This window comes from Eptesicus fuscus, chromosome 18 (genome assembly GCF_027574615.1).
Source record: "Eptesicus fuscus isolate TK198812 chromosome 18, DD_ASM_mEF_20220401, whole genome shotgun sequence".
Classification (NCBI taxonomy): domain Eukaryota; kingdom Metazoa; phylum Chordata; class Mammalia; order Chiroptera; family Vespertilionidae; genus Eptesicus; species Eptesicus fuscus.
In genome coordinates, this window is record NC_072490.1 from 14,701,957 (window position 1) to 14,728,904 (window position 26,948).

At 37.6% G+C, this 26,948-nt stretch overlaps 1 protein-coding gene across 8 annotated transcripts in view; it reads right to left on the minus strand.

Annotated features, from left to right (window-relative positions):
- Positions 1 to 26,948, minus strand: part of RBMS3 (RNA binding motif single stranded interacting protein 3) — a 643,143-nt gene that overhangs the window by 63,019 nt on the left and 553,176 nt on the right. For 7 of the 8 annotated variants that reach the window (XM_054708096.1, XM_008153779.3, XM_054708097.1 and 4 more), the window contains 2 exons: positions 11,846 to 11,956; positions 4,324 to 4,371 (listed from right to left, as the gene is read on the minus strand). In XM_054708096.1, the coding sequence (XP_054564071.1) occupies positions 4,324 to 4,371; positions 11,846 to 11,956 (159 nt within the window). The remainder of the gene's footprint in view (positions 1 to 4,323; positions 4,372 to 11,845; positions 11,957 to 26,948) is intronic. The other variant, XM_008153811.3, reaches the window with a different exon arrangement.

The following is a 26,948-nucleotide window of genomic DNA, read 5'->3' on the forward strand; positions in this document are numbered from 1 at the left end:
AAAGTATTCCTTAAGTCATGCTTTTGGTGAACTTATTCTGTTATTCAAATTTACATAAAAGTAACTATATAGCTGCTGAAATAAAAATAAAAAGTTTGGGTTCCTGTACTCATAAATTAACTTTAAGTATCAAAGTGATACACAAATCACACCCTGGAAAACACTGATCTGAAACACTTTTCTGCCTTTAATTAAATCTATATTCCAAGTGTTCTGGAAAGAACTTTGTTCTTAAAAATTCTTCATAGGTTTTGTAACATGTTTCGGAAGTATGCTGTTAGTGATCCCCTATATTGGGACATTCTCCCTGATAATTAGCCCATATCTTATTAAGGTCAAAAACCAAATAACATAAGACAATTCCAGACATAAAAATACCCCCATTTAAATAGCAGCTTAATTTCTTTAATCTTTGTCACCTTCACCTCCCGTCCACTTTGGCCACCTGCTCCCATGACCTTGACTTTGCCAAGAAATAGTTTATTATCCAAAATCTTTAATCCTAGTATTTTCTCCAGACCACTTCATACATTTCATTCAGACCTCTTCTCGATCTCTCCACTTTCTCCCCAGCTCCCTTGCCTATGGCCCTCTTTTCTCATTCTGTTCATTCTGGAAAGTATAGTATTGATTGAATTTGTCACTCAATCACTCTTTTGACAATACTGTCATCACACATTGCCCTTTTTCTCACTCTACTCAGTACAACCTTAGCTGAGGATTAATCCACCTGAATGCCTTTCTGAATCACTACTGTGGAAAATTAAAACATCTTCACAGATTGGTATCACAAAAATTCGTAATCTGTAGCTTCAAATGGACACCCAGTACTGCCTTTCAAACTTCCTATGTATTGCTAGTTGGCTTTCTTACTCCATAGTTTCCCCAAATTCTGTTCTCCATGACATCTCCCATTCATTCTCAGATGTCACTTAATATGTCTCATAAAAAAATAGTATTTATCATGTAGGAAATTCTTTGATTTCCTATTCCTACATTTACAAACTTGCATGCACATATTCCATCCCCTCCTTTTGTCCTCCCACATTCCTAGAAGTATCTGGCTTCCTCAGTGACCTTGCTCTATGAGTCACCCCTCCATGAATTACATCTTCATATTTTAGAACTCTTTCCTGGCTTCTTCCTATTATGACCAAATATTTCCCATCTTAAAAAGTAGTAAATCAATCTGTTCCATTGTCCATTTGTTTTTTTCTACTCTTCTTGAAAGCCAAAATTGTTACGTTTCTGGCATTTGTTACATCCACTTCCTCACAGCCCATTCACTGTCTTCACCCTTCCCCTTAAAACTGCACCATCAGATTGACTAGTGATCTCTCTGTAACTAAACCCAATGGCTTCTTTTCAGGACTCATCTTACTAAACAGGCTTCTCTTGAAATACTCTCTCTCTCTTTGGCTTCTTTTGAAACAACATATTCTTGGTTTTCCTGCTATGCCTATAGTTACCTTTTCCAATCTTTATTTTAGGCTCCTTGTTCTTAAATTTCTTTTTTGGGAGGTGGCCTTTTTTTTTTCAAGGATCCGCCTACTTGCCTTTGTTCTAAGCACATTCCCTGGGTGACATGACTTAATTCCAAGATGATAACTCCAATATCCACCTGTAGCTAAGAGCCATCTTCTGACCGCCAGACACACACACATCCAAAATACTTGCTATCTCCATTTGGATGCCTCATAGATACTTCGAACTCAACATGTACAATACTGAACTTGGCCGTTTCCCCTCTGGTTTTAATTAAAGGGGGTCTTGGAGACATGTTCAGGGGATTAGCTCACAATGAGATGCCACTGCCCACTGCTTCCCTGGATGCAAGTCTTCTGGGGTTCTTTAGAATTTAGGGGATAACCTGCCTATGGGGGATGGAGTCAGCATGCCTTTCCTCTGGATTAGATCCTTGAAAAGGACATATCAAGCCATTGAATTGACAGGAACTTAACTCTTCTCTCTCCTTCTATCTTGATATCCATTTAGTTACTACACTGACAAAGAACTGATTACTATCTGGGTTGCCCAATATTGACATACTGGGAGACATGAGAAGGAAATATTACAACATCTTCGCCTGCTTCACTTTCCTGATTTTCCCCAGGGTTGGGCAAAGGATATTCCATTTTTCAAAAGTCACTCAAGTTGTGCCCACCAGACAATTTATAAACATTTTTAAAAGGTAAATTTATTTTCCTTTACAGGTAGACCAAAGAGGCCGAAGAACTCTGTGCAAATTTAATCAGATGTCAAACCACCAATTAAATCTTATCAGGGGAAAACAACTGTAAAGTCCTGTAAATTGTTCTTATTCCTGTCACTTCTATATTAGTGCCTTCTTTTGTATTCCACTGATGGGATATTAGCACTTTAAAAAAATATTAATGATAGCAATATCAGGGCTTTCTAACTGTTATATGTGATTACTGTTTCTTGTTGCTTCAGCACACACAAAAATGCCAGATTACATTTCTTAAGGCTCTACTTTAATTGAGTCATTTCTCAGCTCAAGGACTTTCAGTGGCAGCTGTCTGTGGAATTAGGTGGGAACTCCAAGCCAGATGTTCTGCTTCAATTCATATGCATTGATCCAGACCCATGGCTGATATCTAGTAAGTGCTTTTGATGTTTTCATTGCTTTTGTGTGTCTCTGTGTGTGTTCTTAAAAGTGGAATCAGGAAACCTAGTAGAAGGAAAGTTTCAGTTTCTGTCTTTCCTCATTACTAATATTGGTGCATTTTCAAGAATAGATGCCTCTTGTTAAACAAAGATGCCATATATTAAACCAAGTAAAGGCTACATTATATTAAACAAAGTAAGCTAAATGAAACACATTATGATATGATAGGATACACACTTTGGGGAACGATAAGTGATGTTCTAATTAATGACAATTTATAGAGCTCTCCAAAAGAAGCAAAGTGGTCCTGGCTGGTGTGGGTCAGTGGTTAGAGTGCCAGCCTGTGCACCATTGATTCCTGGTCCAGGGCACATACCTGGGTTGCAGGTTCAGTACCCGCCCCTCTCTCCCCCACCAGTCAGGGCGAGTGTGGGAGGCAACCAATGGATGTGTATCTCTCACATCAATGTTTCTCCCTGTCAAAGATCAATGGAAAAAATATCCTCACTCCTTGGATGAGGATTGAAAAAAAAAGTGACTTCACAACTGAAAGCTAACTCATTGTTTCTCAATTGAACTTGTAAGATGAATATTCAGCCATGAGCACCATTACACAAGTCCATCAGACACGAGGAAAGGATTACCCTCCAGATGCTAGGTCAGGCAAACCCAGTGGCCAAGAGCATGCTGTTCTCTATGTGAAAACCACCGCTCAGTGGCCAGGCCCTACCCACTGATGGGCTCTCCTGGCCTTCATCTCTTGCTTTAGATGGTATGTCCTCATCATCTAACACGTGAAAGGATCAAAGGGCTCAAAGCTCTTTAGGCTGCCAGTCTTTTATTTAGTTTAAAAGCAAATCAACAAAAGCGAAAAATTATGCCCATTATCCTCTTTGCAAGAAACCAAAATTCAAAGTTAAGAAAGCACAAGATCTGTGCAATTCAAAACAAAAACCCACCTTTTCACACACGCATACCCTATTATAAACTGCACCACCGAAGTTTATGAAACAACTTAAATATTGCTAATAAAAATCCTCAAGACCCTAACGTACTCTCGGATCAACCTCTGCCACTTTGCTGTACAAGTGGAACATTGATAGCTTCTCTTTCAATCGCGAAAACACCATTTTTGGAACAAACCTGAAGTTTTGATTCATTCAACAAACAATTACATTGAGCACCTGCTATGGGTGAGACACTACGCTGGGTGTTGAGCAAGCAAAATGGGATGACTTTCTGATTTCAGAAGAATTCTGGTCTCCAAAGCAGTGCTTCTCAAACTACGTTTTTATTAATTTGTGCCCTCCTTTGATAAACATAAATATCCTCTCCCACTTCTCAGAAATTGTGATGAACCCGCCCACACTGAGAACCTCTGATACACAGAACATAGATAGACCCTACGTTCTGCGTATCCTTCATAGATCAAATGTCTTTGAGCTTTTACTTTTTATTATAGAAGCAACATATTTGTTTCTCATACACAAAACTGGACTGAACTATTAAATACATTTTTGAACCCTGCTCTGCCCCTTCCCTTGCCCCACTCAACCCCCGACCCCGGAACTGAAATTTAAATTCCTTGCACCCAGCCCCATTGAGAATCACTGCTTTAAAGAGTTTTGGAGAAAACCAGGCAACTTCCATCTCTCCCCACCAATCAAGTCTGAAAGGAATTAGAATTTTCCTACCTGACACAACAGCTGGTGGAGTATCATAATCCTGTCTTGGGACTGAATCTTTGAATGAAAAGAGCATGAGAAAGAATGCAATGAAGTACAAAAGAAAATAAAACAGAATCTTAGCTCTACATCTTGGAAGTGCCCACTCACTGTATGTCATGTGGTTGCCTAACCCCCCTACCTCCAAGTTCTTCAGGCACTATGACCCCTACCTAGTTTACAGTTGTTACAATAGTCCCCATAACCACCACACTGTACATGGTGTTTGTTAGGCTCCACCTGCTAGGACAGTACATTCTGTCCCAGAACATTGTCGTCTTCCTCGGTCTGCCATTACTTTGGTCACTTCTATGGGGTATCAATGTGAAATCTGTACCCTCTCTGACTGACCCAAAAGTTCTACAAGGCAGCCCATCTAGAAGGGGCCCAGAGCACAATATGAAACAAAGTCCTGGAGAAAAAAAATAAAGAATGGAAAATTTAAGAGATCAATTAAAAAATGTGCACATTCCCATACTCTATGGGGGCTGACACATTTTGATCCCTCAGCTCTGACTCTGATCCTAATGGTTGTCAGTCAAGACCAAGGAGCTTTGCCTGCTGGAGCAGTGAGAGCAGAGACAAGTAGAAGAATCTATTCAACGATGATTGCTGTCTTTTTCCTAAGTGTTGTAACATTGGAGGTAGCAAATATTAGGGAAAGACTAATTAAACTACATGGCATCCATTTCAAAATTTGTAAATTTCTTTAGCCAGAGATCTGAAAAGGAAAAGTTGGACCTGGTCTATGGCCCAAGGCCCCTCCACATCCCCTTTAAAAATGGAAAGTTCTAATCTAGCCCCAATTTCCCTTGGAGGGGTAAACTGTGTAAAAAGACCAAATATTGCTCACATTCAAATAAACTGCCAAAACACAGTTACATAGATGTTCTGTGAGACCCTTATTCCATTTATATGATCATTATTTCTTTAAAAAACTAAAATCCCAAACTTCTTTTTTTTCCCATTGACTTAAAAACTTCATTTGGACCATCAGACATTTCTCCATTTAATCTCCTTGCCACAAAAGGACAATGTTAATCACTTTCTCATGAGAAGACAGATAAAAATATTGACCAAAGATTCAAAAGCAAATAAACACCTTAGGCATGAGTCATTTTGCTTCTCGCAACAGGTATGTGAACTAGTGAGTTGATTATCATCACCAAAGCTAGAATAAGTAGAAACATTTTTATAGGGTCTCCAAATATGTTCTTAAATAGTGGTAGAAATTCCTAGTTCCTTTTTAAAAACTGCAATCACACATTACTACAAACAAACAAACAAAAAGTTAATTTTAAGACCATGCCACTAGTCATTTTTCCACAAATACATTTATATTAAAAATAAAGAAAAGTAAATCATGCTTATTGTTGTATACTTGCAGAATGTATACTAATATGATTAAAATAGGAATGATCCCTAATCCCATCACCCAGAAATAACCATACTTGTTTTGTACTTATATAGCCTTATTTCATAAATATTTTTCATGTTTGTTACATGTGCACATTTACATCCTGCTCATAATGATAGTTCATCCTTTTCCTACTTGGTTTAATTTCTTATAATTCCATGTAGTATTACATTCTGATCTGTGGGTGGCTTATGGTTTAATCATTCTTCTTCATTAGACATTATAACAAACACTAGCTTGAACACTTTTGAGGTATAAAGACTTTACTGTTACTTTAGAATATTTCCATAAAATAGCTTCTAAAACTAAAACTTACTAGTCAGTCAGCAGAACTGTTTTAAAATGTCTTGACTGTCCACCTTGCTATCCAACTGGGACTTTTACAAATTTAGATCCCTGTCATCACATAATGAGAATGTTTATTCCTCACACCTTCATCAGCAATGCATATTATTTTTATACCTTTAATGGGTTATGTGTGTATGTCTCTGTATGTATTTGATTAAATTACTATTTATTATTTTTCCATGTTTTTTGGCATTCTATTTCCTCTTTTACCAAGTATACATTCACACTGTTTTTATGTATTGGGCTCTTGTATTTTGTTGCTAATTAATTTGAAGTCAGAATACATTTTTAAGCAGCAAAAACTTAATATTTGTAATTAAATTTTCATAATACTAGACTTTCACTTAATGCCTATTTGCTTTTTGTTTAAAGACTACCTTCAAAGTTCATTTATCTTAGAATAAGACTAAACAAATTTAAAAAAACCACACAACTATTCCCTTTTATCTATATTTTCAGTCTTACATTTGACCGTTTTTAATTAATTGACACTTTTTCCTCAAAAACCATTTAAGGAGATATACTCATTGCCATTTGTTAATTTACGATATTATTTTCTAGTCATGAGCCCATTTAACACTATGTGTTGTTCTTTATTACTCTTAGTCCTGATACTGATATGTAATAATTAAAAAAGGTAATCTCTGAGCAAAATTAGTAATTCAGGAATTTCACCTGATACCGTCAACATTTTAGAGTAATAAAGGAAAAATGGTATGACTGAAAAAATGTTGGAGAACTACGTGCACAAATGGAGTAAAATTACAAGATTATCTTTGTGAGTGGCTATGGTTACACTATGGAATCCAATGATGTCACAAATCACCAGTGGTTTGGAGGACACAAACAGAACTGCAGATAAGGAGCCTGCAGAACAAAAACTTTTATTTCTTTCAACAGATTCCGGTGACATTGTAAGCCACTGGTGACCACCAACTGAACAAATGAAAAGGAGATAAGAAACTTGTAAAACAAGATTGTCATGCAATTTGGAGGTTCTCATAACACAGTAAAATCCCCAGTGATTTCTGCTAACGCTTACAATACAGTGATAAGAAATGGTGGTTAACAGGGCTTTGGTTCTATGCAGGGATTCCTATGACAAAATAAAATAAAATAAAATAAAAAGGTGGAAAAGCTAGAAAATTCTCCAAGGTCAGCACAGCCCTGGAATAAAACAGTTATTTTATTTCCTTTAAGTCTGGGAGATTCTGTCTAGCTTAAAAATATGTAGAGAATTGAACAATAAACATTTGAGGTGGCAAATGGTAGAGAAAGGTTAAACTACCTGGCTTCCATTTCAAAATTGGGGGTTACCAGGGACCAAATATACCTACTTTTATGAAGATGAAAAGGAGGCATCTCAATAAACTTCCTTACCCAGGGATCTTAGAAAGGAAAGTGGGATGTGGCCTATGGCCTAAGCACCCCCTTCTAATACTGGAAAATTCCAATCTAGCTCCAACTCCCCATTAGCCCCGGACCACTGCCTACTGTAGATCATTCACTGATCTCTCCCTGCTCTTCCCCTGGAGCCTATCTTTTTCTGGATTGAGGCTCCTGTCTTTATCTTGACTCATCACTGCTCACATCTTGTTTGTAGAATTTCAGTGAGCTTAGATGTCTGAAAGCCTCTGGAAAGTTACTGGTAAGAGAGACACATGATCAGATAATTTTAGATTGACTGGCTGTGGCAACATGCTGGAGAATGGATTGGAGCCCACTGAGACAGGAAGCAGGAAGAGCAGTTAGGAGGCTATTATAAGTAATCAAATGAGACCCAGGGCAGAGTCTAGAAGTGTGGTGGAAGGGATGTATTTGACAAATGTCTATGAGACTAAATTGATGGGACTTGAAAAGTAATTGTATATGGTGGTAAGGGAGAAGGAAAGAGTCTAGACTGAGTCCTAGGATTAGCCTTTGACTACCAGAGCAAAAGGGCATGGATATGGCTTGAGAGGAAGTAAAAAGCAGGAATGTGGAAGCGGAAGGGCATCAGTGGGGAGGAAGCCTGGGGAAGCTAATGCGATTAGTTTGGGTCATGCTGACTTTGAGACATCAGAGGGAGATTTACATGAGACAGTTAGCGAATAGCTGGAAAAATGGGTCTAAAAACGTAAGGTGAGGTTAGCACTGAGGACTCAGATTTAAGAGTCTTCGGCATAGCAAGCAGAGTTCAAAACCATGAGAGTAGATGGCATGGCTTAAGGGAAAATCATGTATTAATGCGAAGTTAAAAAATGAAACCCTGTCTGAGCAGCCTGTGAAAGAACAGAAGCAGCAATGGCCAGAAAAGTTAGAGGAGACCTAGGAAATCCCTGGGTAGGAGTCACAATCTGAGAGCTTTTTGTGCAAACTGGGTTCAATATTAAAATACAGGGAAATGTTCCATTAAGATTTAAATATTTAATTTATCTTAAAAAATTGGAAGGTGAGGCCACCCTAGGTCTGTATGCCTCTGAAGCAATAGCGACCTGGAGTTGAGTAGAGGCTGCCTTCTTGAGAGGCAACATCATGTTCCAGGCTGCCAAGAGTGGCACCTCCCACTACTGTTCACCTAACTCTCGGGCCGAGAAATTATTAGTATCGCATTTAAAAAAACCTCTAATTTAAAATGTAACCTCCACTGTCAAGTATATTTATAGTACATGAGTGGTAAATGTAGACCAAATTTGATTCTGTACTTCTAGGGTTTTTTGCTTAAATCAGCCAACTTGATTCATTAATGTGACTTGGCTGGCCTCTAGAATTTTGAGGTTTACAACCTTGGAAGAGTATGTTAGACGCTAAGGAAGTGGAAACGTGAGAAAGAAATAAGTTATGCCAAACGAAACAGAGTAGGCCAGTGTGTTGTGCTGTGAACTTGTTAATTTCCTACATCCCTTCTGATGACTTGGACTAGATTCCCGCCAGTTGAAGCCACTGGATGTAGTGGGGTTAAGGACGGCTCGTTTGATAAGCATCTATCTGCTAGATTTCACACTGTATTAGGAATGTCACATATATCATTGCATTTAACGCTGGCAACTCCCCGGGGATGTCAAATATTATTTTTCTACTTTGTAGAAGAGGAAATAAAAGTTCAGAGAGGTTAATAACCTGCCTAAACGTGCATAGCTAATAAGGGGCTGAGCTGGACTGTAAACTTGTTTGATCCCAACATCCACTTTTTTTTCCGTAACAGGCAATCTTCCCAGCAATAATAAAATATATTGAAAAGAAGCAATAGGTGGGAAAATCTGATAGCCACTCCACATGCCAATCAAAAATTCACGTAAAATGAATCTATGATGGCATGTTGAAGTACAAGAGTGACAGTTCAAGAAAAATGTATACCAGTATTCTGGACACTAAATACATTGATATTTTGTTGAATAAATCAACAAAGTAATATTGTTTTCTTTCTGCTTTTCCAGAACCTTATGAAATTTCAAACCTTTGCAAAACATCAAATTATACAGAGTTTATAATATACATAAGCATTTTTTTTTTAGTACAAATGTGAAGGGAGAAAAAATGGGGGGGAAAGCTACAGAGTATTTGGTATTAAAAATAAACTACATAGTTCAAACTTTTGCTGAGAAAGGGATGGGAGGTATATCATTCTTAAATAATTTGCCCATTTCCAGCTAGGTAAAAATGGTGATCTTATATATAAGTGTGTTCTTGTTGAAAATGCTCTAATACTTCATAATGCTTCATAATATATGTTATTGAATCAATAACTATTATAATCCTAAACCTGTTCTTCATGCTTTAGTTTATTTTTCAATTCCCTAAAGTATCCAGTCATAATCTCAATTAAACTTAGCTCTTATGTTTTTTTCTAGTTTGCAAATTTGAACTTCAGCAAGTCAGCTGGCTTTGCTTTTGATTCAAATGACTAGGATTTATAAAGTGTTTCTTGCTGGGCTTTGCATTATAACTCCCTCTTTTATCAGATTCCAGATTGTTATTCAATATAATAAGATCACAATACTTCACTTATTGAGAATTTATGATCCCTCAAGGAGATTAAGGCTGACATGAAGGGAAATCAATAGTGGGCACATGAGGAACTTGAGGCCTCCCAACACTTCATGGAGTCTGTTTTGCTGGTAAATGAGCAAAGCAATGACAAATAATCCTTAACACAGTACTAAAAGCTCCAGAAATATTATCTTCAAATTTTATTTCCCTGATGAAAATTAGCTGTGCCACAGTGTAGAGTTAAATGTCGCCTTAGACACGACTTTTGAAAGTCTAGGTCAGAGACCAAAAAAATCATTCAACCCAGTCCAGCCTTCAGACAGGTAAAGTATCATCAACTGCTTTTTATAGGATCAGAAACTGAAGTCTTAGAGATAGGTACTTTGTTTATGTTAATAAAATTAAACTTCTTTATTGAAACAAAGCAACTCTTTCCATTAGCTATCTGGACTTTCTTCCTATTTAGAGCAGATTATTGAGGCCTCAGTGGACATATCAGAAACATCTTATATTCCCAAAAAGCCTATATATCAAGCAAACCATTGCTTTAAGGTAAAATTTCCAATATATAACTAGTGCACATAGTATATGAAGATATTTGGAGATGATGCTAGCATAATTGTGAACAATCACAGAAGTGGTGACTATGAGACATATAGCCTTAAAGACATAAAGGCACGTAGTCAAAGGAGCCCCATATATCGTGTTCAATACTTCAACTAGACAGAGAGAGAAATTGAGACTGGACAGATAGAAACAATAGGGCTCAATCAAGATTTGAGGCTAGAATTCCTAACTTCAAGTCCAGTGTTCTTTCTATAATACTTAAGCTGCTTCTGTCAAAAGAAAATATATTTCTCTTTCTACATCTTTAAAAATGAAAAATTAAAAACTCTTAGCAATGGTGGTCACATGAGAGGTTGACTTTGATGTCTTTCACTGTTCTCTATAATGGTAATTAACAAAGTTGCAGTATTCCAGGTTGTATTAAAACATTTGCCTTCTTGACTATTTGGGGAATTGCCTTTGTACGAATTTAAAAACTAACACAAAGTATTGCAAATGATTTCAAAGGCCTCACTGATATAAAATCAAGGCTGCAATGGGAAATTTTTGATGTACTTTTGTTCCCCAAGGAAAAATAATGGCTAGACGAAAATATCCCAACTTATAAAAAAAAAAAAAAGATTAAGTACGTTAGAGTCCTTTCCCATTTTTCAACATCATCTATGTCGATATAGTCAAAAGAAAGATGAAAAGAACTCGATTATGTCAGGTTCTCAATTACTTTTTACTGACTTAAACATGGAAACTGAATAAAAAACCCTGTATATTAGTCATCGTCAAGGTTGGTCCCTCACTGTAGGTAACCTGGGAATGATATATTAGCTGAAGTGGTAAGCATCTGGGAAAAGAAAAACAGGCTCAAGTGTATTAAGTTACAAGGTCTAGATTTGCAGGTACATGCATAAAGACACTTTTCCAAAATCAGACATTATACTTGGTGCATTTTGTCTCAAGAACAGGAAGTAACTCAAATTTAAATGCAACACAATACAGCCTTCAGCTCTGTCAATATGAGTAAAACGTGTCCCAGAACGGAATAAGCAGGCAGAAGGCAGCTTGTTCATACTGGAACCTGAAAGGTGTTAGTCAATGGTACAGAGCCAGTTTTGCTGACAATGCCAGTGAAAAGAGAGTATTTCATCTTGTCGAAGAAATCCAAGAAAACAGAACAAAACAAACTTTTCAACTCACCGTTCCTGTTGTGCCCAACGAAAGATGGTTCATCTGTTGTGTCAGGGGGCCCATCATGTTTGCTGGCTGCATTGACATTGGATGGTCCATTGTCGGCGTAATCACAGCACCCTAGAAGCACACACAATGTCCATCTGAAAATACGTTCCACAGGAAACTTAAAACACATAAACACAGTAGACTGCGTTAACATCCAACATGTTTACTTTACTGAAAAGCCTAAATTCAACCATGTATAATTTTTACATCCATCCATGACATTTTCTGTTCATCTAAATAGATAGCATTAGTGGCTTCCTTTCCTCCAATGTGATTTATCTATGATGTATTTAAAATGCCTGTTATTTATAATTCTAATATTTAATGTAGAATGTATTCCAAGAGCCGAGGCCGGTTTGGCTCAGTGGATAGAGCGTCGGCCTGCGGACTCAAGGGTCCCAGGTTCAATTCTGGTTAGGGGCATGTACCTTGGTTGCGGGCACATCCCCAGTGGGGGGTATGCAGGAGGCAGCTGATTGATGTTTCTCTCTCATCGATGTTTCTAACTCTCTATCCCTCTCTCTTCCTCTCTGTAAAAAATCAATAAAATATATATTTAAAAAAAAAGAATGTATTCCAAGATAGCATATATATGCCCTCTCTCATTGTTCTAAATACTAACTTCAATTAATTAAAAATATACAAGTATGATGAAAATTCTCTAGTTTTTATTGATACTGAATAAGACCTTTGGTTTACAACATTTATCTATGATTTCTATGGACAGATTTTGATCACCTCAATACAATCTACCACTGTGGTAATAACACTGGTCCAGATGGGTTCCTTCACTGGATCTCTTTGGACATACTAAAATCTAATATAAATGTTATAAAAATTCAAGTTACTATTTCCCATGTTTTAAAATTTGAATATTTTGACCTACTTTCTTTGTGTCTATGCTTTTGACAGAAGATACTAAACTGTTAAATGCTAGTCAAATGCAACATTGCTATAATTTTCTAAAAATGTAAAAATGTCAATTGTTTCATCAGGTGTTAGGAAAAAACTACTTTTAGAATATGCTTTTTGATTTATTATAACTATTGGAATGTAAGAAATACTAGATATTTAAAAAAAAACACTTCTGTCCATATACAAAGTGTCGCATGGCTATTGAAGCACAGAGCCAGGCCACATACTCTCTTTCCTTTTCCTCTATCCTACTTTTATACCTTAATTGACTAACTTAGACAATGGAAAAATATTTTTAAAAAATTGAAAATCTAGGATTGGATGGAATCTTTGATATTATATTATCACACTGTTTCATTTTAAAGATGATGATAAAGGCAGAAGCTCATGCTTGTAACAGCTCATTTAAACGTTCCATGGTAAGAACATGATAGATATCTGAATGCTATTTTTTCCTATAAACATTATTTTTTCATGGCGTGGCTTTTTCTCCATATCTGTAAGTAAACATTTTGAACAAATAAAACTAGGACAGATCCACGTAGATGGCAGGCTCTCAGACCCCAAACTGATTACCCACAGGCAAATGTTTCCTAAAACACTTTTGCTCAGGATGATTAATTCCTCATGTTACTATCCAAATCCAACTTCCCAACTGTAGGTGTTAAAAGATCAGGCTATCACTCAGCCTTTCTTTATGAACTCCTCTCCATGAATATGGAGGAAGAATAGCAATTGAGCCAAATATTTGGAAATGCTTACTATACAGATTCAACTTTGCTCCAAAAGGCTTTTGAGCAAGATTCAATCAGAAAATATATGTTATTTTAAAGGTCTTTAGCTTGGAAATATACACAGTTGTGGATTTGTGTTGTTTGAATTTTGTGATGCTTCTGTGAATTGTTGTTCATCAGGATGCTTCTTGAATGAGAAACATGATAAAACTTTTACTTGTAATTCAGAGACACATCACAGTTTCTTCCTGCTGTCTGAATTGCTTTAACAAAACCATCTTTACTTGATATTAAAAACAAAAATCACTTACTGGCCTTCATTTAAGAAGAACGAAAGTTTTTAAATCACTTAAAGAAAAACAATATAGAATAACCTCAGAGTTAAGACAAGTTCTAGAGCTTTTTTTTTTTTCAACCCCAAAGTGGCACTTGCACAATATTTTAATCCTTAGCAGGTGCAAGACTTCAATACTCTTCTTGAACTTGAGACTTAGTCTACCTTTTCAGAATATTTGCCCCTAGAGATTCTATCATACAGACAAACTGTCACAGCCTTGGAAACCCCTCAATTTAATCAGCCTGTGCAAGTCACATAAAGATTGTTTGTCATAAATCAGAGATAAAGACCAAATTGTGTTTGGTAGAAGAATTTCTTTTCAGCACCCTAGGGGGTGACCTCATTCCCCAGTGTGGCAGAGAGGCAGACTTGAGTCTTTGTTTGGAATGCAATATGCAAATGAGATATGTGAGTATGTGACAGATGAATCAAAATCCATGCATGATAAGAATAGAAGGATTGAATGCCTGCATTTGGAACTAATTTAGGAAGGATTGTCTGGTCTCTTTAAAACATCCTTTCTCAGAAAGTGTTTGGGGACTCATTTGATTACAGATGCCACAGAGCAAGCTCTGCTTCTGTGTATAAACCAAACACCTGACAATCAAAGGAAAGAGTGGAAAGGGACTTGTCATCCTTTGGAATTGTAACTAGCAGCACTAGGCAAGGAGTGTAAAACAATGTAAGGGAAACATTCTATTCCTATCTAGACCAGCTATTACAAATAAATAAACAAGAAAATAGTAATTCTTGGGGGAGGCCTGATAAGAACATACATTCTTATTCATATTCAGTAAAGATGTTCCATGAAAAGAGGATTCCCACAAATTATTAAGAACATTAATTTCGTAACTGTCTTAAGGGGTGGAATAACTTTACAATCAGTGAGTAAGGTGGAAATAGTAGGCAGGAACCTCTTGGAGAAACACATTTTCTTGATGACACTTTATCAGGGAAGGAAACTTCAAGAATTTGAAGTGCTGGCTATTTACAACAAAGAATGGTGTTTGCTAGTCACTTCCCTCATCAAAGAATGTCCTTTGTATTGTACATGACATTTCCAAAGAAGAGAGAAAAGAAAGAAGAAGAACAAAATAGGAAAAGAAAAATAACAAAAAAGAAAAAGAAAAACCTATGGTTGTTAAGGCCAAACTAGTGCCCTCACCTATAATTGTGTCTCATTAAATATACTGTCAAATCCATTTCTACCCAATGCATTTAAGCCATAGACTGAAGAGTGTTTTGTGACAGATGTTGCCAACACATTAAGGGTAATTTCATTTTCTCGAAATGTATAGAATGTGCTGTCTGATGGAGTTTGCTTGGCAAATGGCAAGGCAAAAGGAAACAGATTTTTCATTTTAGCATCTCCGGATGTCTGGGTTTGCTCAATGTTTAAGCCTGCAAAGAAAAATACTGTAACATGCTGTAATTCCACTAAAAAGCACAATGACCAAACAGCTGATGGAAATGTCTGGTCTGTTTTAGCCACTGCCTCTGCAAAACAAAGCTGCTCACGCTCAAGAGATGGAGGGCCGATCTGGTCGCCCTAGTTCTGAAATAAACAATTTCAACAGTAATTTGGATAAAGTTTCCAAAGATCATTGATGTGGAGTAAACACAGCTGACCTAAGGCCAGAAAAGCATCTGCGTTGTTAACCTTCTGCCAATAGTTGAAAGAAATTTCAAGTCTTGGAGAGTTCATCGATATTTTAATTTCCCAAATGAAATATAAGATGATGGGCAAATAGGGGAAATGTGGGCAGGCTCTCCTCCAACAAGAGCACACATAGCTGGCTCAAAAGCCGTATGAAACTATTGCAAATTTGCTGACCAGCTTCCCTGCTTTCTCTTATTTCCTCTTGGTCTAGTTCAGTGATCGGCAAACTGCGGCTTGTGAGCCACATGCGGCTCACGAGCCTTGGTTTGCCGCTCTGTTGACTAATGAGTTTGCCAACCACTGGTCTAGTTCAACACAGCAACCAGAGTGATCCTTTGAAAATGTAAGTCAGATCCTGTCACTCTGAGGAGTTAGATGGGCTTAGGCAGTTTAGGACAAGGGCTCCAGGAAGAGAAGATGGTAGCTAAGGTCTGGGGTGGAGAGGGTGGCTAGAAGAGGTCAATGGGGGGAGAAGGGAGACATATTTAATACTTTGAACAATAAAGATTTAAAAATAAAATAAAAGATCAATTAAAGCTAAAAAAATTAAAAATAAAAAAAAAAAGAGGAGATGAGCCAGGTGGTCAGGATGTGAACAAGACAGGCAGAAAGTAACAGTCAACTGTAGAGCTGCCCTCCCCTGAACACAAGATCGGGAACTAAAAGCAGGGAGAGAGGGAAGAAAGAGACTGGGTGGTGTTTTTTTTGAAAGAACCAATAGAGGGCAAGAGTAGGAAAATATAAACCCCTAGACTAGTGAGCTTCTGAAGCAACCCTTTTTGGGACCCCTCTGGTGTGCCAAGAGATCTGTTACTTTCACTGGAGTAAACTTCACTTCCCTTTGCTTACTGCTCCCTTGTCCCTGAATTCATTCCTCGACTTCTGGAGACAACAAACCTAACAGTTCACACTGGAGTCTCAATTCCTTTGCTCCAAATCCTCCAATGGCTATCCCTCTTACTCAGGGCAAAAGCCAGTATCAGTGCAGGGCCCCAACAAAGCCCGAGATTAATTGCCCTTTTGCTCCTTCTCTGATTTTCTCTCTTACCATTTTCTGTGTGATTCACTTTGCAAGCACACTAGCCTCCTGGCTATTTCTCAAATATTTTCCTTCCTTCATCACTTTTGCATGTGATTCCCCTTCACCTGGAATGCCTTTCCCCCACATCATCTGCTCAAATGTCTCTACTCAACCCCTCTTCCCTTCTTCAGTTTCTCTCTCAGAGGGGATGTCCTGGCCTGTAGATTAAGTCAAAATTTCAAAACCAGGGTCTTGAAATGACATCCTTTGAGCATCTAATTCAAGCCTTGCCTAGTGATGGCCCTATCCTTGGACTGTTATACGAGGCAATCATGCCCTGTAGAGTTTGTTACAATATCTGGCCCACAATGTGGAAGGCATCATACATGATACACATCATTATCATTAGTATGCTTTAATCAGAATGTATTGTTCATATTTTAATGTGATAGAACTGTATAAAGATGAGTATTAGCAGAAAGGAAAATTGTAATTTGTGTAAATAAACAATAGAGAAATGTAAAAAAAAAAACCACACCAAAAACAAAAGAAAAATAACCTCTAGTAAAACCAGGACATGGACTACAGTGAGAAGAACACCTACATGCATATTCCTGCGGCTATCCGTACTCTAGTCCAACTAGTGACATTCCAACTTACGATCTGTGGACCTGCAGCAACAAACTAAGGATTAGAGTCAAAATCAGAGTCTCTTGGCTTTGTGTCTTCAAATCTGTGTTTAATATCTCCAGATACTGTGATGGTACCCTAAAGTTTGAGAAGCTTGCTTTGTCTATAAATTGCTATTGTATAAACACATGTTATAGTTCTTAAATACCAACAATTGGTTTTATTTTATTTATACTGTTTCTCAATTATTTAGTGTAGACCAGCCTTGTGATAGGGCATGAGTCTTTATAGCAATAATCCCATTATATTTTGTTTAAATATGCAAAGAGGCCAAGCCTACATTTTTGATGAGCTGAAATGGGCAACTGTCTGAATAATTCAGGGGTCTGCCTGATGACCTGCCGTGTTTCCATTTGCTCCGTCTCCCTTGTGTTGTTGCCAGTGTGAGAATGCTTCCTATTTGAAATTTTGGTCAGGCCAGAATTTGAAATCATCAGGATGTAAAAGAGGGGAGAAATTATTTGGATAATATAAGTAAAAAAGAGAAAAGAAATGTTACCCTCCTTTGCCCTCTCTTTGTATCTAGGTGCCTTATTGTCAAAATGTTTGTGGCCCATATTATACTCTTTTCCTACCATGACTTTTAGGAAGTTTTTAATAGTAATTATTTAACATAACTTAAAATAGAGCCAGAGGCATGGATGCATGGAACAGACTGACAAATGTCAGAAGGGCGGGGGGTTGGGAGGCTGGATAAAGGAAAATGAAGGGATTAGCTAAAGAACATATATAAGGAGCCCATGGACACAGGCAATAGTGTGGGGATGGCCGAGGGAGGGGGCTGAAGGTTGGGTGGAGGTGGGCAAAGGGGCGGGGGATCAGAATTAGTGTCAACAATAAAACATTGAAATTAAAATGATATTGTTTAAGGTCATTTGTCTTTTTTCTCATCTGTATGGTTTTCTGCCTCTCTGTCAATTTTTTAATATTTCTAATCTAGTTAGAAAATAATTGAATTGAGTTTGTGTATATCAGACTATCTTTAGCCCTAGTAAAATGGAGTACAGAGAATGATAAGGGCTTACAAGTAAATCACTGAGTGCAAATGATTTTCTAATAGCAAGGATGATGTAATAATATAAATGGCATAAAGGTAGTTTATTTAATCTGGGGAACAGCTATCCAAATGCAGTATCCAGCAATATTTCTGTGCAACATTCCTTGCCGGATATGCAGAGATATTTAATCTTTCTCATTTGTGATCTTTGCATAGGTGGTTTAAAATTTTTTTTGTTTTTGTTTTTCATTTTTAGCAAAGGGGGTTGTTAAGAGCTGCTCCTGTGGGAAGAGAAAAAAATGGAGCAGAAAGCCTCCCCTCCTTAGAAACAGTCATGAATCCTCAACTACCTTGATAAATTTCCAACCAACTTGTAGAGGGCAGTCTGACTTTAAAACAAATTATGTTTGAAATCCCAAAAGCTGCAGCCGAGCTGGCAGATATGACTTCGACTTTGGAAGCATTTTGGAATGATCCCTGACAAACACTGGCCGTATGGCAGAAAGATCAATCACTGTGGCAAGCAGGAATCCGCACTGCCCCTAGGACTCCATCTGAGCACTTAATCCCTTCCTTCCCCTTGTTATTCTCTAATTGCTTCTTTCCGTATTATACCTTCCAAGAGGGCAAGGGTTATGTTCACACATCTTTTGTAATCCCAATGAATAGGAATTTCAGGCAGTAGATATTCAAAACAGTTTTTGTGACTTACTTTTCTCTATCTCTGCCTCTAATTATTCAGTGAAATGAAACATGGCTGACACTTAGCAACATTTTTTATATGGGATGATCACACTAAGAGGGCCTGAATCATGTCTGCTTGTTCACCACTGTCAAATGAGAGTGGCTTAGTGCAATCTACAGGATGAGGCATATAACATATGCTTCATAAATATTGGCAGGCATGATGAAAGAACAAAATTCCAAATCAAAAGGTAAAAATTTAAAAATGCAAGTTTGAGAATACTAGTCAAAATGGAGCATTCCAAAGCTTTTGAGAAAACTCCTTTTCACAAGGGGCAGCACACATATTTGTGAACTTACTAATATCTTCAATCACCATATTCTTAAAAATGAGATCTGACATTCACCTGATGTAAAAAAGTTCTATGAATACCACCACAGCATATCTGTGGACATTATTAAAATTAAAAGTATGTTGCTTAATCTAGAAGGGACATTTGACAATATCAGGAGACATTTGGGGAAGGATTGCTACTGACATGTGGTGGGTAGAGGCCATTGATAGTAGAAGCCATCCTACAACACACAGGACACAACCCTACAGCAGAGAATTATCCAGCCACAAACATCATTAGCGCTGAGGTTCAGAAAACCTGGCATATGCAGACAAATATTTGTAAGCTCCATTTATACAAAATGAGAAAGATCTGAAGCTGCAGTAATTAGAAAATGGCACGAAGTACCTATTCAACTCTCCCCTCTCAGCAACTAACAGCAACTCTTAGCTCCTGCACCAAAATTACAATAATGATATAAACAAGTTTCTAAAAGACTTGACATCTAAACCAACTGCCTAAATCCTATAATTTATCAATGAAAGGAGGCAAGACTGGCATGTGACTTTCATTGGCTATATGATTATTTTTTTAGTTCAAATTTCTATTTCTAAAAAAACAAACAAAAAACCCCCCACAAATTTCTATTTCTATTTATTTTAGAGATATGGCTAACTAGAGTTGTTTTCTCTAAGTTTAGATGACTTAGATTCAATTGCTATAATATTTGGACTGCTACCTTGAATGTGTCATTGTGGGCTAAGGGTATGAAGTTTACAAGTAGATAATTTTAGAACAGTTATGTATATAATTTATCCAAAAAGAGAAAAGCTATTAGCTGTAAAAAGTTACTTTTTTCTTTTTCTCTTAAATATTCTTAATTTTGTGTTGCTTTTTTATTTAGTTTTCATTGATTGGAATTGTTTTAAAAATATGTAATATTAGCCCTGGCCAGTGTGGCTCAGTTGGTTGGGCATCATCCCATGCACTGAAGGGTTGCTGGTTCTATCGATGGTCAGGGCACATGCCTGGGTTGAAGGTTCAATCCCAGGTCAGGGGCTTGTAGGAGGCAGCCAATTAATGTTTCTCTCTCTCTCCCTCTCCCTTCCTCTCTCTCACAATCAATGACAAAATTTTTAAAAACTATGTAATATTAAAAGACACTAAAACCAAATTAGTTTTAACCATGGAGTCTCCTTTAAAGGAATCCTAATTAAATGCCATGCCTATTCAACTGTGAATAATGGTTTCAATGATTGGTTAAGTACCTATTTATAAAATAATGTCATTTTGAATAAGAATATAAGTATGTCACATTGAAGTATTTCTTACCAAAGCAGGTACTTAGATAATTAGGATTCTCAACAATGCTTTATTAAATCACTTAAAATTTTTTCTTAAAACTAAAGAAATCTGTTTGGCAGTGACTTTGATGTTTTTAACAGCTTCTTTAGAACTTGAATAGATCAAAATGTAAATATGTTACATTACTGAGGGAGACTTAAAAATTTAAAGACATGGGTCCCTCCGGACAAAATGGTTTTGTTGACTAAAGTTCAATACAACAATTAGTTTTTTAATCATTAAACTTGTTAAAATTGTGAAAGGAAATAAATTATGCAGGTGGGTTACTATATTCCTTTCCTTTTGTTTTTCTACTTAATGAAATAATAGTTGCAGAGCCAATAGAAATATGAAGTATGCATAGAAGGATCCCAGTACTTCAGTGAGCTTCTAATGACTTCAGCAACAGAGGGTGAATGTATGTCCATTAGCTTCCCATTCTAATTCTATAATTTAATCAAGTGTGGCTCTCAGCACAAACGTGTGTTATGAAAATCCACATGGTGTGTTCTGAAGATATGAAGGACTCACACAGTTTGTGTGGAAAAACTAATAGTGCAAACCTAAGTCCTTTGTCTTTACTTTGCAGAACTCATGGTATATGCCTTCCTCACACATGCATACAGTTCCAAAATTAGTTTGAAGCGATTTAAGAAGAAAGAGATTTAAGAAGAAAGAGATTTAAGAAGAAAGAGATTAAAGACCATTAAGCTATAACACTTGCCAAATGAATGGGTTGGTCATAATATATTTCACTATATTCCCTACTTTTTAAGATACAAAGTAAACTACTGATATCTACCAATAAAATATATTACAAAATTAAAAATTATATTAGAGATATGGAGAACAGCTCCTTACCATTTTCCTACCTTTAAGATAACCCTAAAAATATGCACATCCCTTTAAAGATAAGCAGAACTAATTTTCCTTCTTTTTCATTCCAAGAGGAAATATAAAAGAGGCCATGTTAAACTACCTTCTCTACCAAAGTACAGCATAGATCACATTTTATAGCTGAGTTAGCATCATGACAGATATTATTTCATAGTGGAAATGTCACATATTAAGGACATGGGCACTGTTAAGCCAATGGCTGTTGTAAGTTAATGTATTGGATGAGTTTAAGGGCACATAAGACAATTCAGTGATGGGATCAAAATATTTTCCATGCCTGCTTGTCTGTCCAGAAATCATTTAGATGGAATCAGCAGTAGGATCACCCATGAGACCATGCCTTTCTATTCTAGTTCCACATGACATCTCCAAAAGAAGGCTCTTACAGGTAGATCTAGGCTGGCCTCTTTAGCATAGCACACGTGCTTTATAAAGAGCCCATGGCTTCCCATTTACCCTTTGGTCTAATTCTCCAAGACTATCCACATAAGGTCTTTCCTCCTACCCATTGAACTCCTCATCCTTCTCTGACCCATCTTTCTCTCTTGCCCTTGCCGTCTCTGCCTGGAGTTTTCGGCATCTACAGCAGGTTTGCATGTGTGTAGATCAAATGCTACATTCTAGGAAACGTTTCCTGTGTCTGACCCAGGTTGTTGGTCATTTCATTCTCTATTCTCTCATGCTATGTGTCACACACCTTGAACATGATCATGCTGGATTCTAAGTCCACTGTGCCATTCATGATGTTTATTCATTTTCCAATGGTTCTACAACCTAGCACAGTGTCTATTATGAAAGAGGTAGTAATGGTGCTGAATGACTAAATGAGTGATGGCACTTGCTTATCAGCCAGGGTACCCCTGACTTTAAAGGGATGTAAACTCAACAGCAACTCCATGCTGACACTGGATAAGAGGATTCAATTAAAAAAAAAAAAAAAACAGAAGCAATCCCTTGATTGGACAATAGGATGGTCTTAAAAATCCATTCATTCAATGGCTTTGCTTTCCTTTAACAGTGCCCCCTGTCTGACAACTGCCAGCTTGATGTCTTCGTCATTTAGTATGAGAATTCCTGGTCTTCTAAGGGCCACATACTACCCAAGGAACTTTAATGTTTGAGTTCACTACATAATTTCCATCCTATGGAAGACTGATACATACCCCATTACATGGTACAACATTCCCTTCATGTATTACAGCTAAGACACTGACACAACTACAGCGTAAACTTTTTCTTTAGGGCTTTCCCATGCCACACACCATTTTAACAGTCATATATCTGCTCAGGTTCTTGTCAAACCTCGCCATGCGATAAGAGGGAAAAAGTGCTTTATTCACTTACACAGCAATCACTTTGTATACCTCCAAGTAGGTTTTCAACGTACAGGAAGTTTAAAATGCACGTCCTAAGCGGTATTTCAGGCCAGTCTTTTTCCAAATGATAAGGCAAATAGGGTTCCCAGCAGATGTCTGAATATTTATGGGCAGCGTCTTTTGTCTGGTAAAAGGTTTATCTCGCTTTAACTAGCACTCAGGACAGTGAGCTGTCATAAAGCCTCTCATTAAAAACTTCTCCCTACTGACAAATAGGCCCCCAAACCAGGCTGCAGATCATTTCCAGGGCCTTGCAGGATTCTATTGGTGAATGGGCCTGGGAAATTACTTCTCAAACCCCAGGGGTGATCAAGAGGAAAAGCTGGCTGTTCTCCTACTTATGGCCATTGTTTATAGTGCAAATTGCCTAAATATGTCACAAGGCACCTTGATTCTGGCTATTACTAGGAAAGCAGCTATTCCTTGTCCTGCAATTTGCTGCAAAATGGACTTTATTTTGTGGTCCCTCAGAGAACATTTCTGGGCTATTCGTTTTCTCTTTTAAGACATTTTTAGAAATTTGCCTGGTTATAGCTGGCAACTCAACTAGACTGAAGGATACAGGTGTGAAGTCAAGACCCAATTAAAAAAACTAATTCACTCCCTTTAAAGTACACTTTCTATTAGTACATTTGTCACTAACATTTCTCACACTCAGTATATATACTACTGATGAGATGGTTTGAAATGTGACACTGACATAAAATATGTCCTGATGCAATGGCCATGTCCTAAGGTAAAATTTACATTATATTAGCATCCAACCAAGATCTAATCTGAGGCCTGTGACATGTCAATTTATGTACATAAAGTTGTCCAGTAGATGAGATGAAAGCCAATTTTATGTTTTTCTTCAGTGTCCTATTTGTTAAAGAAACTTATACATAAAAACATCTTTTATTTCACTTAGATTTTATTGCGCTTTCTCCTAAATAGTAATGCTATAGTAGCAATTGTGACTTTTTCTAAGTTTAATACAATGGCTATAAACTCTCTAGTACCTTGTTCCTCAACGTGTGATCCAGGACCAGTAGAATCATCTGGGAGCCTGATACAGAATCTCAGGTCCAACCCTGGCCCCACTGCATCAGAATCTGCAGTTCAATAAGATCCCCAGGTAAGTCATATTTAAGGTCAAGTTTGAGAAAACTTGCTTAATTTCTTCTTCTTCTTTTTTTAATGTCTGCCATGGCTCTGAGTACATTTTCTACTGCATTGTTTTTAAAGAGATTCTTGGTTTGTTTCTTAATCACTTTTCTTAATTTCTTTTCCAGTTCCAATTGGAGGGCCAAGCAGCTTCAAATAATCATAGCAACATTAATATGCCTCTCACAAATATAACTACAAACAACTGGATATTTAGTTCAGTTCCTGAAGAGTCTCCATAGGGTATCTGCCTTTATCTATAAAATGTCCTTTACCCACCTCCCCAAAATTTCATGTCCTATGAGACGTTTTCATGGTAATTCTTAAACTAAAACTTCCATTCCTTCCAAATATTCACCAAATGAGTTTGAAATGTCTATTATGGTCCAGATTTAGAAAAGGTGTTATAAGTATTAACCTTTTGCACTCGGATGTCGAGTGTGACTCGACACGGTTAGCATCGGTAGCAGCTCGTATGTCGAATGTTTCCAAAAAAATCCAAATAAATAAGTTTGTATGAAAAGAAACTCCAGTTTTTTATTCTACTGCTGCGCTTTGTAAAATCTGGGGTATTTAAAAAAAATTAAATCCTGAGTAGAATAAAGGAATCAAGAAAAAAGCAAGCGAGTGCAAAGGGTTAAGAGGTATAAAATAGTAAGACTCAACATCTACATACATACCATATACATACACACACACACACACACACACACACACACACATGGTGCTAGTATGATGTTAGAAATAAAACTGCAAAATATTGCTGCTTGTTAGGCCCTCATGAAAGCAATCAAAAGTGCTGAAGTTAGTTTAAAAATGAAAGATTTTTGTTGTCTTGACCTTTTGTCTGCACTCCTGACCCAAATTTGCAACTGATCACTGAATTTAGCATCTCAGACATCTCAAAACAACTATGTCCCATTCTGAATATTTTCGTTCTCCTTCTATCCTCTATTCTTTCTCCTATATTTGATTATTAGAATAGTATGGAAAATTCCAGGTCATCCTTGCCTTCTCCTTCTCTCTCATCATTTATAACAAACCCATAGTCCAGTGTTGTCAGTGCTACATCTAAAATGTATCCAAATCCTGTCTGTCTTCCTTTCAAGAGAGACTGGCTCTGTTGAGCACTTTACTATCTCTCATTAGGATTAATCCAATTACTTCCTTTGGTGTATCTCTTGCAGTCATGGCTGAAGACATTTATGTTTTAATTAGAGGCCTGGTGCACAAAATTAATGCAGGTAGGATCCCTAGGCCTGGCCAGCAATCAGGGCCAATCTGTGGGGCAACCTGTCGGGTGGTTGGGGGACCCCCGCTGGCACCCACCGTGGCCAGCTTGGCACCGCCCACCCCTGGCCAGTCGCTTCCCTCTGTGGGGCGACCAGCAGGGCGATCGGGGAGAGGGGGGGGTAGGTTCCACTCGCACCCGCCTTGGCTGACCTGGGGCCTGCAGGCTGGGGGCAGTTCCTATGTTGAGCATCTGACCCCTGGTGGTCAGTGAGCGGCATAGCGACCAGTTGTTGGGCCGTTCGGTCAATTTGCATATTAGGCTTTTATTATAGAGGATTCTCTTTCCACATGTTATCAGTTCCGCACAAAGTGAACCCTGCCTTTTCAAAATAGAATTGGAGAAACCCTACATTTCCTAGACTCCCTTGCTGCTAGAGAAATACGGCTTCCGCTAACCAGTAGCACCTGCAAAGGACTTAAATTTGGAAGAGAGTTTAGCATAACAGGTGGGCAGGGCATGTGGCATTCACTTTACTGGCCAAGGCATGGCAGAAGTAGCAGGATCCCATGGTTTGCAGCAATGCGACTGGGGGCAGAGGGTGACAGTGCCACCCTTTTGGCTCTTGTAACAGGAGATCTAGAAGGTCACTGTTGGCTAATATTCAGCATTTATCTGCTACCAGTGAAGCTATTGTCAAGATTTTTCTTTCTATACAAATTATGAAGTAAAAAATATATGCTAATTTCATTTATTTTACTTTCTAAGGTAGATGGAATGAGAAACTAAACTACTATCATTCTCTTACAATTGTTCACTAAGTATTTTTACTATGTCCTACTGCTCATTGAAGGGAAACAAATATGACTTTATGTCTACTAACTGGTATTCAAATTTTGAAGTGTTTATCCTCATGTGGCCATGATGACATACCCTTTTTATATTACTACTTGAAACATCTATGAAAAATAACATGGAGCTACAAACGCATTAAACTTATTGTAAAAAAAAAAAAAAAGCTCTTTCTGACTTTTGAACCACCGGTTGAAATTATGCTATTGCATTAAAGTTAGTCAAGAGAAAAATATTCAGAATCAGTTTTTTTCCCCTCATAGTTTTTCTCCCACCCTTCGCTTTTAGCACGCCTTCCCTTTTGCACAGATTATATGTGGGGAAATGAATGTTCAGCAAAATCAGGCAGTTGACTAGCATCAGAGGTTTTCAACATATACTTTTGCTTTATTTCATGCAAGAGCAAGTCTGAAGCCATCTGCCTGCCAACAACTACATCCTTCACTCCCGTTATGGAGACAGAACCCCCCACCTCATCATTAAAAGGCAATCTTCAAAGGGACATTGTTTTTGCTTATTCCCGTTGTGACAGATGTTTTATATCATCTACCTCCACATGCGAACTCATCTGTAAGGGACTACCCACTCTCTGCAGCCAGCTGTGGAAATAGCTCCGGTGTCATCTGTGGCAGCTCTCGTTCCATTCTTCTGACCTCACCAAAAACCACATCCAAGAGCAGGAAAAACAAACAGCCCTGATAACTTCCTTGAAAACATTTCCAGGGCAGAAGATAGGCCAGCTTTAGACATGAGCTCTTTGCAAAGGATGCAACAAAAGAGAGGCAAACTTATTTGAAACACTCAAATGTCACCAAGTTAGCCAATCGGGGTAATCCCTAGATTAA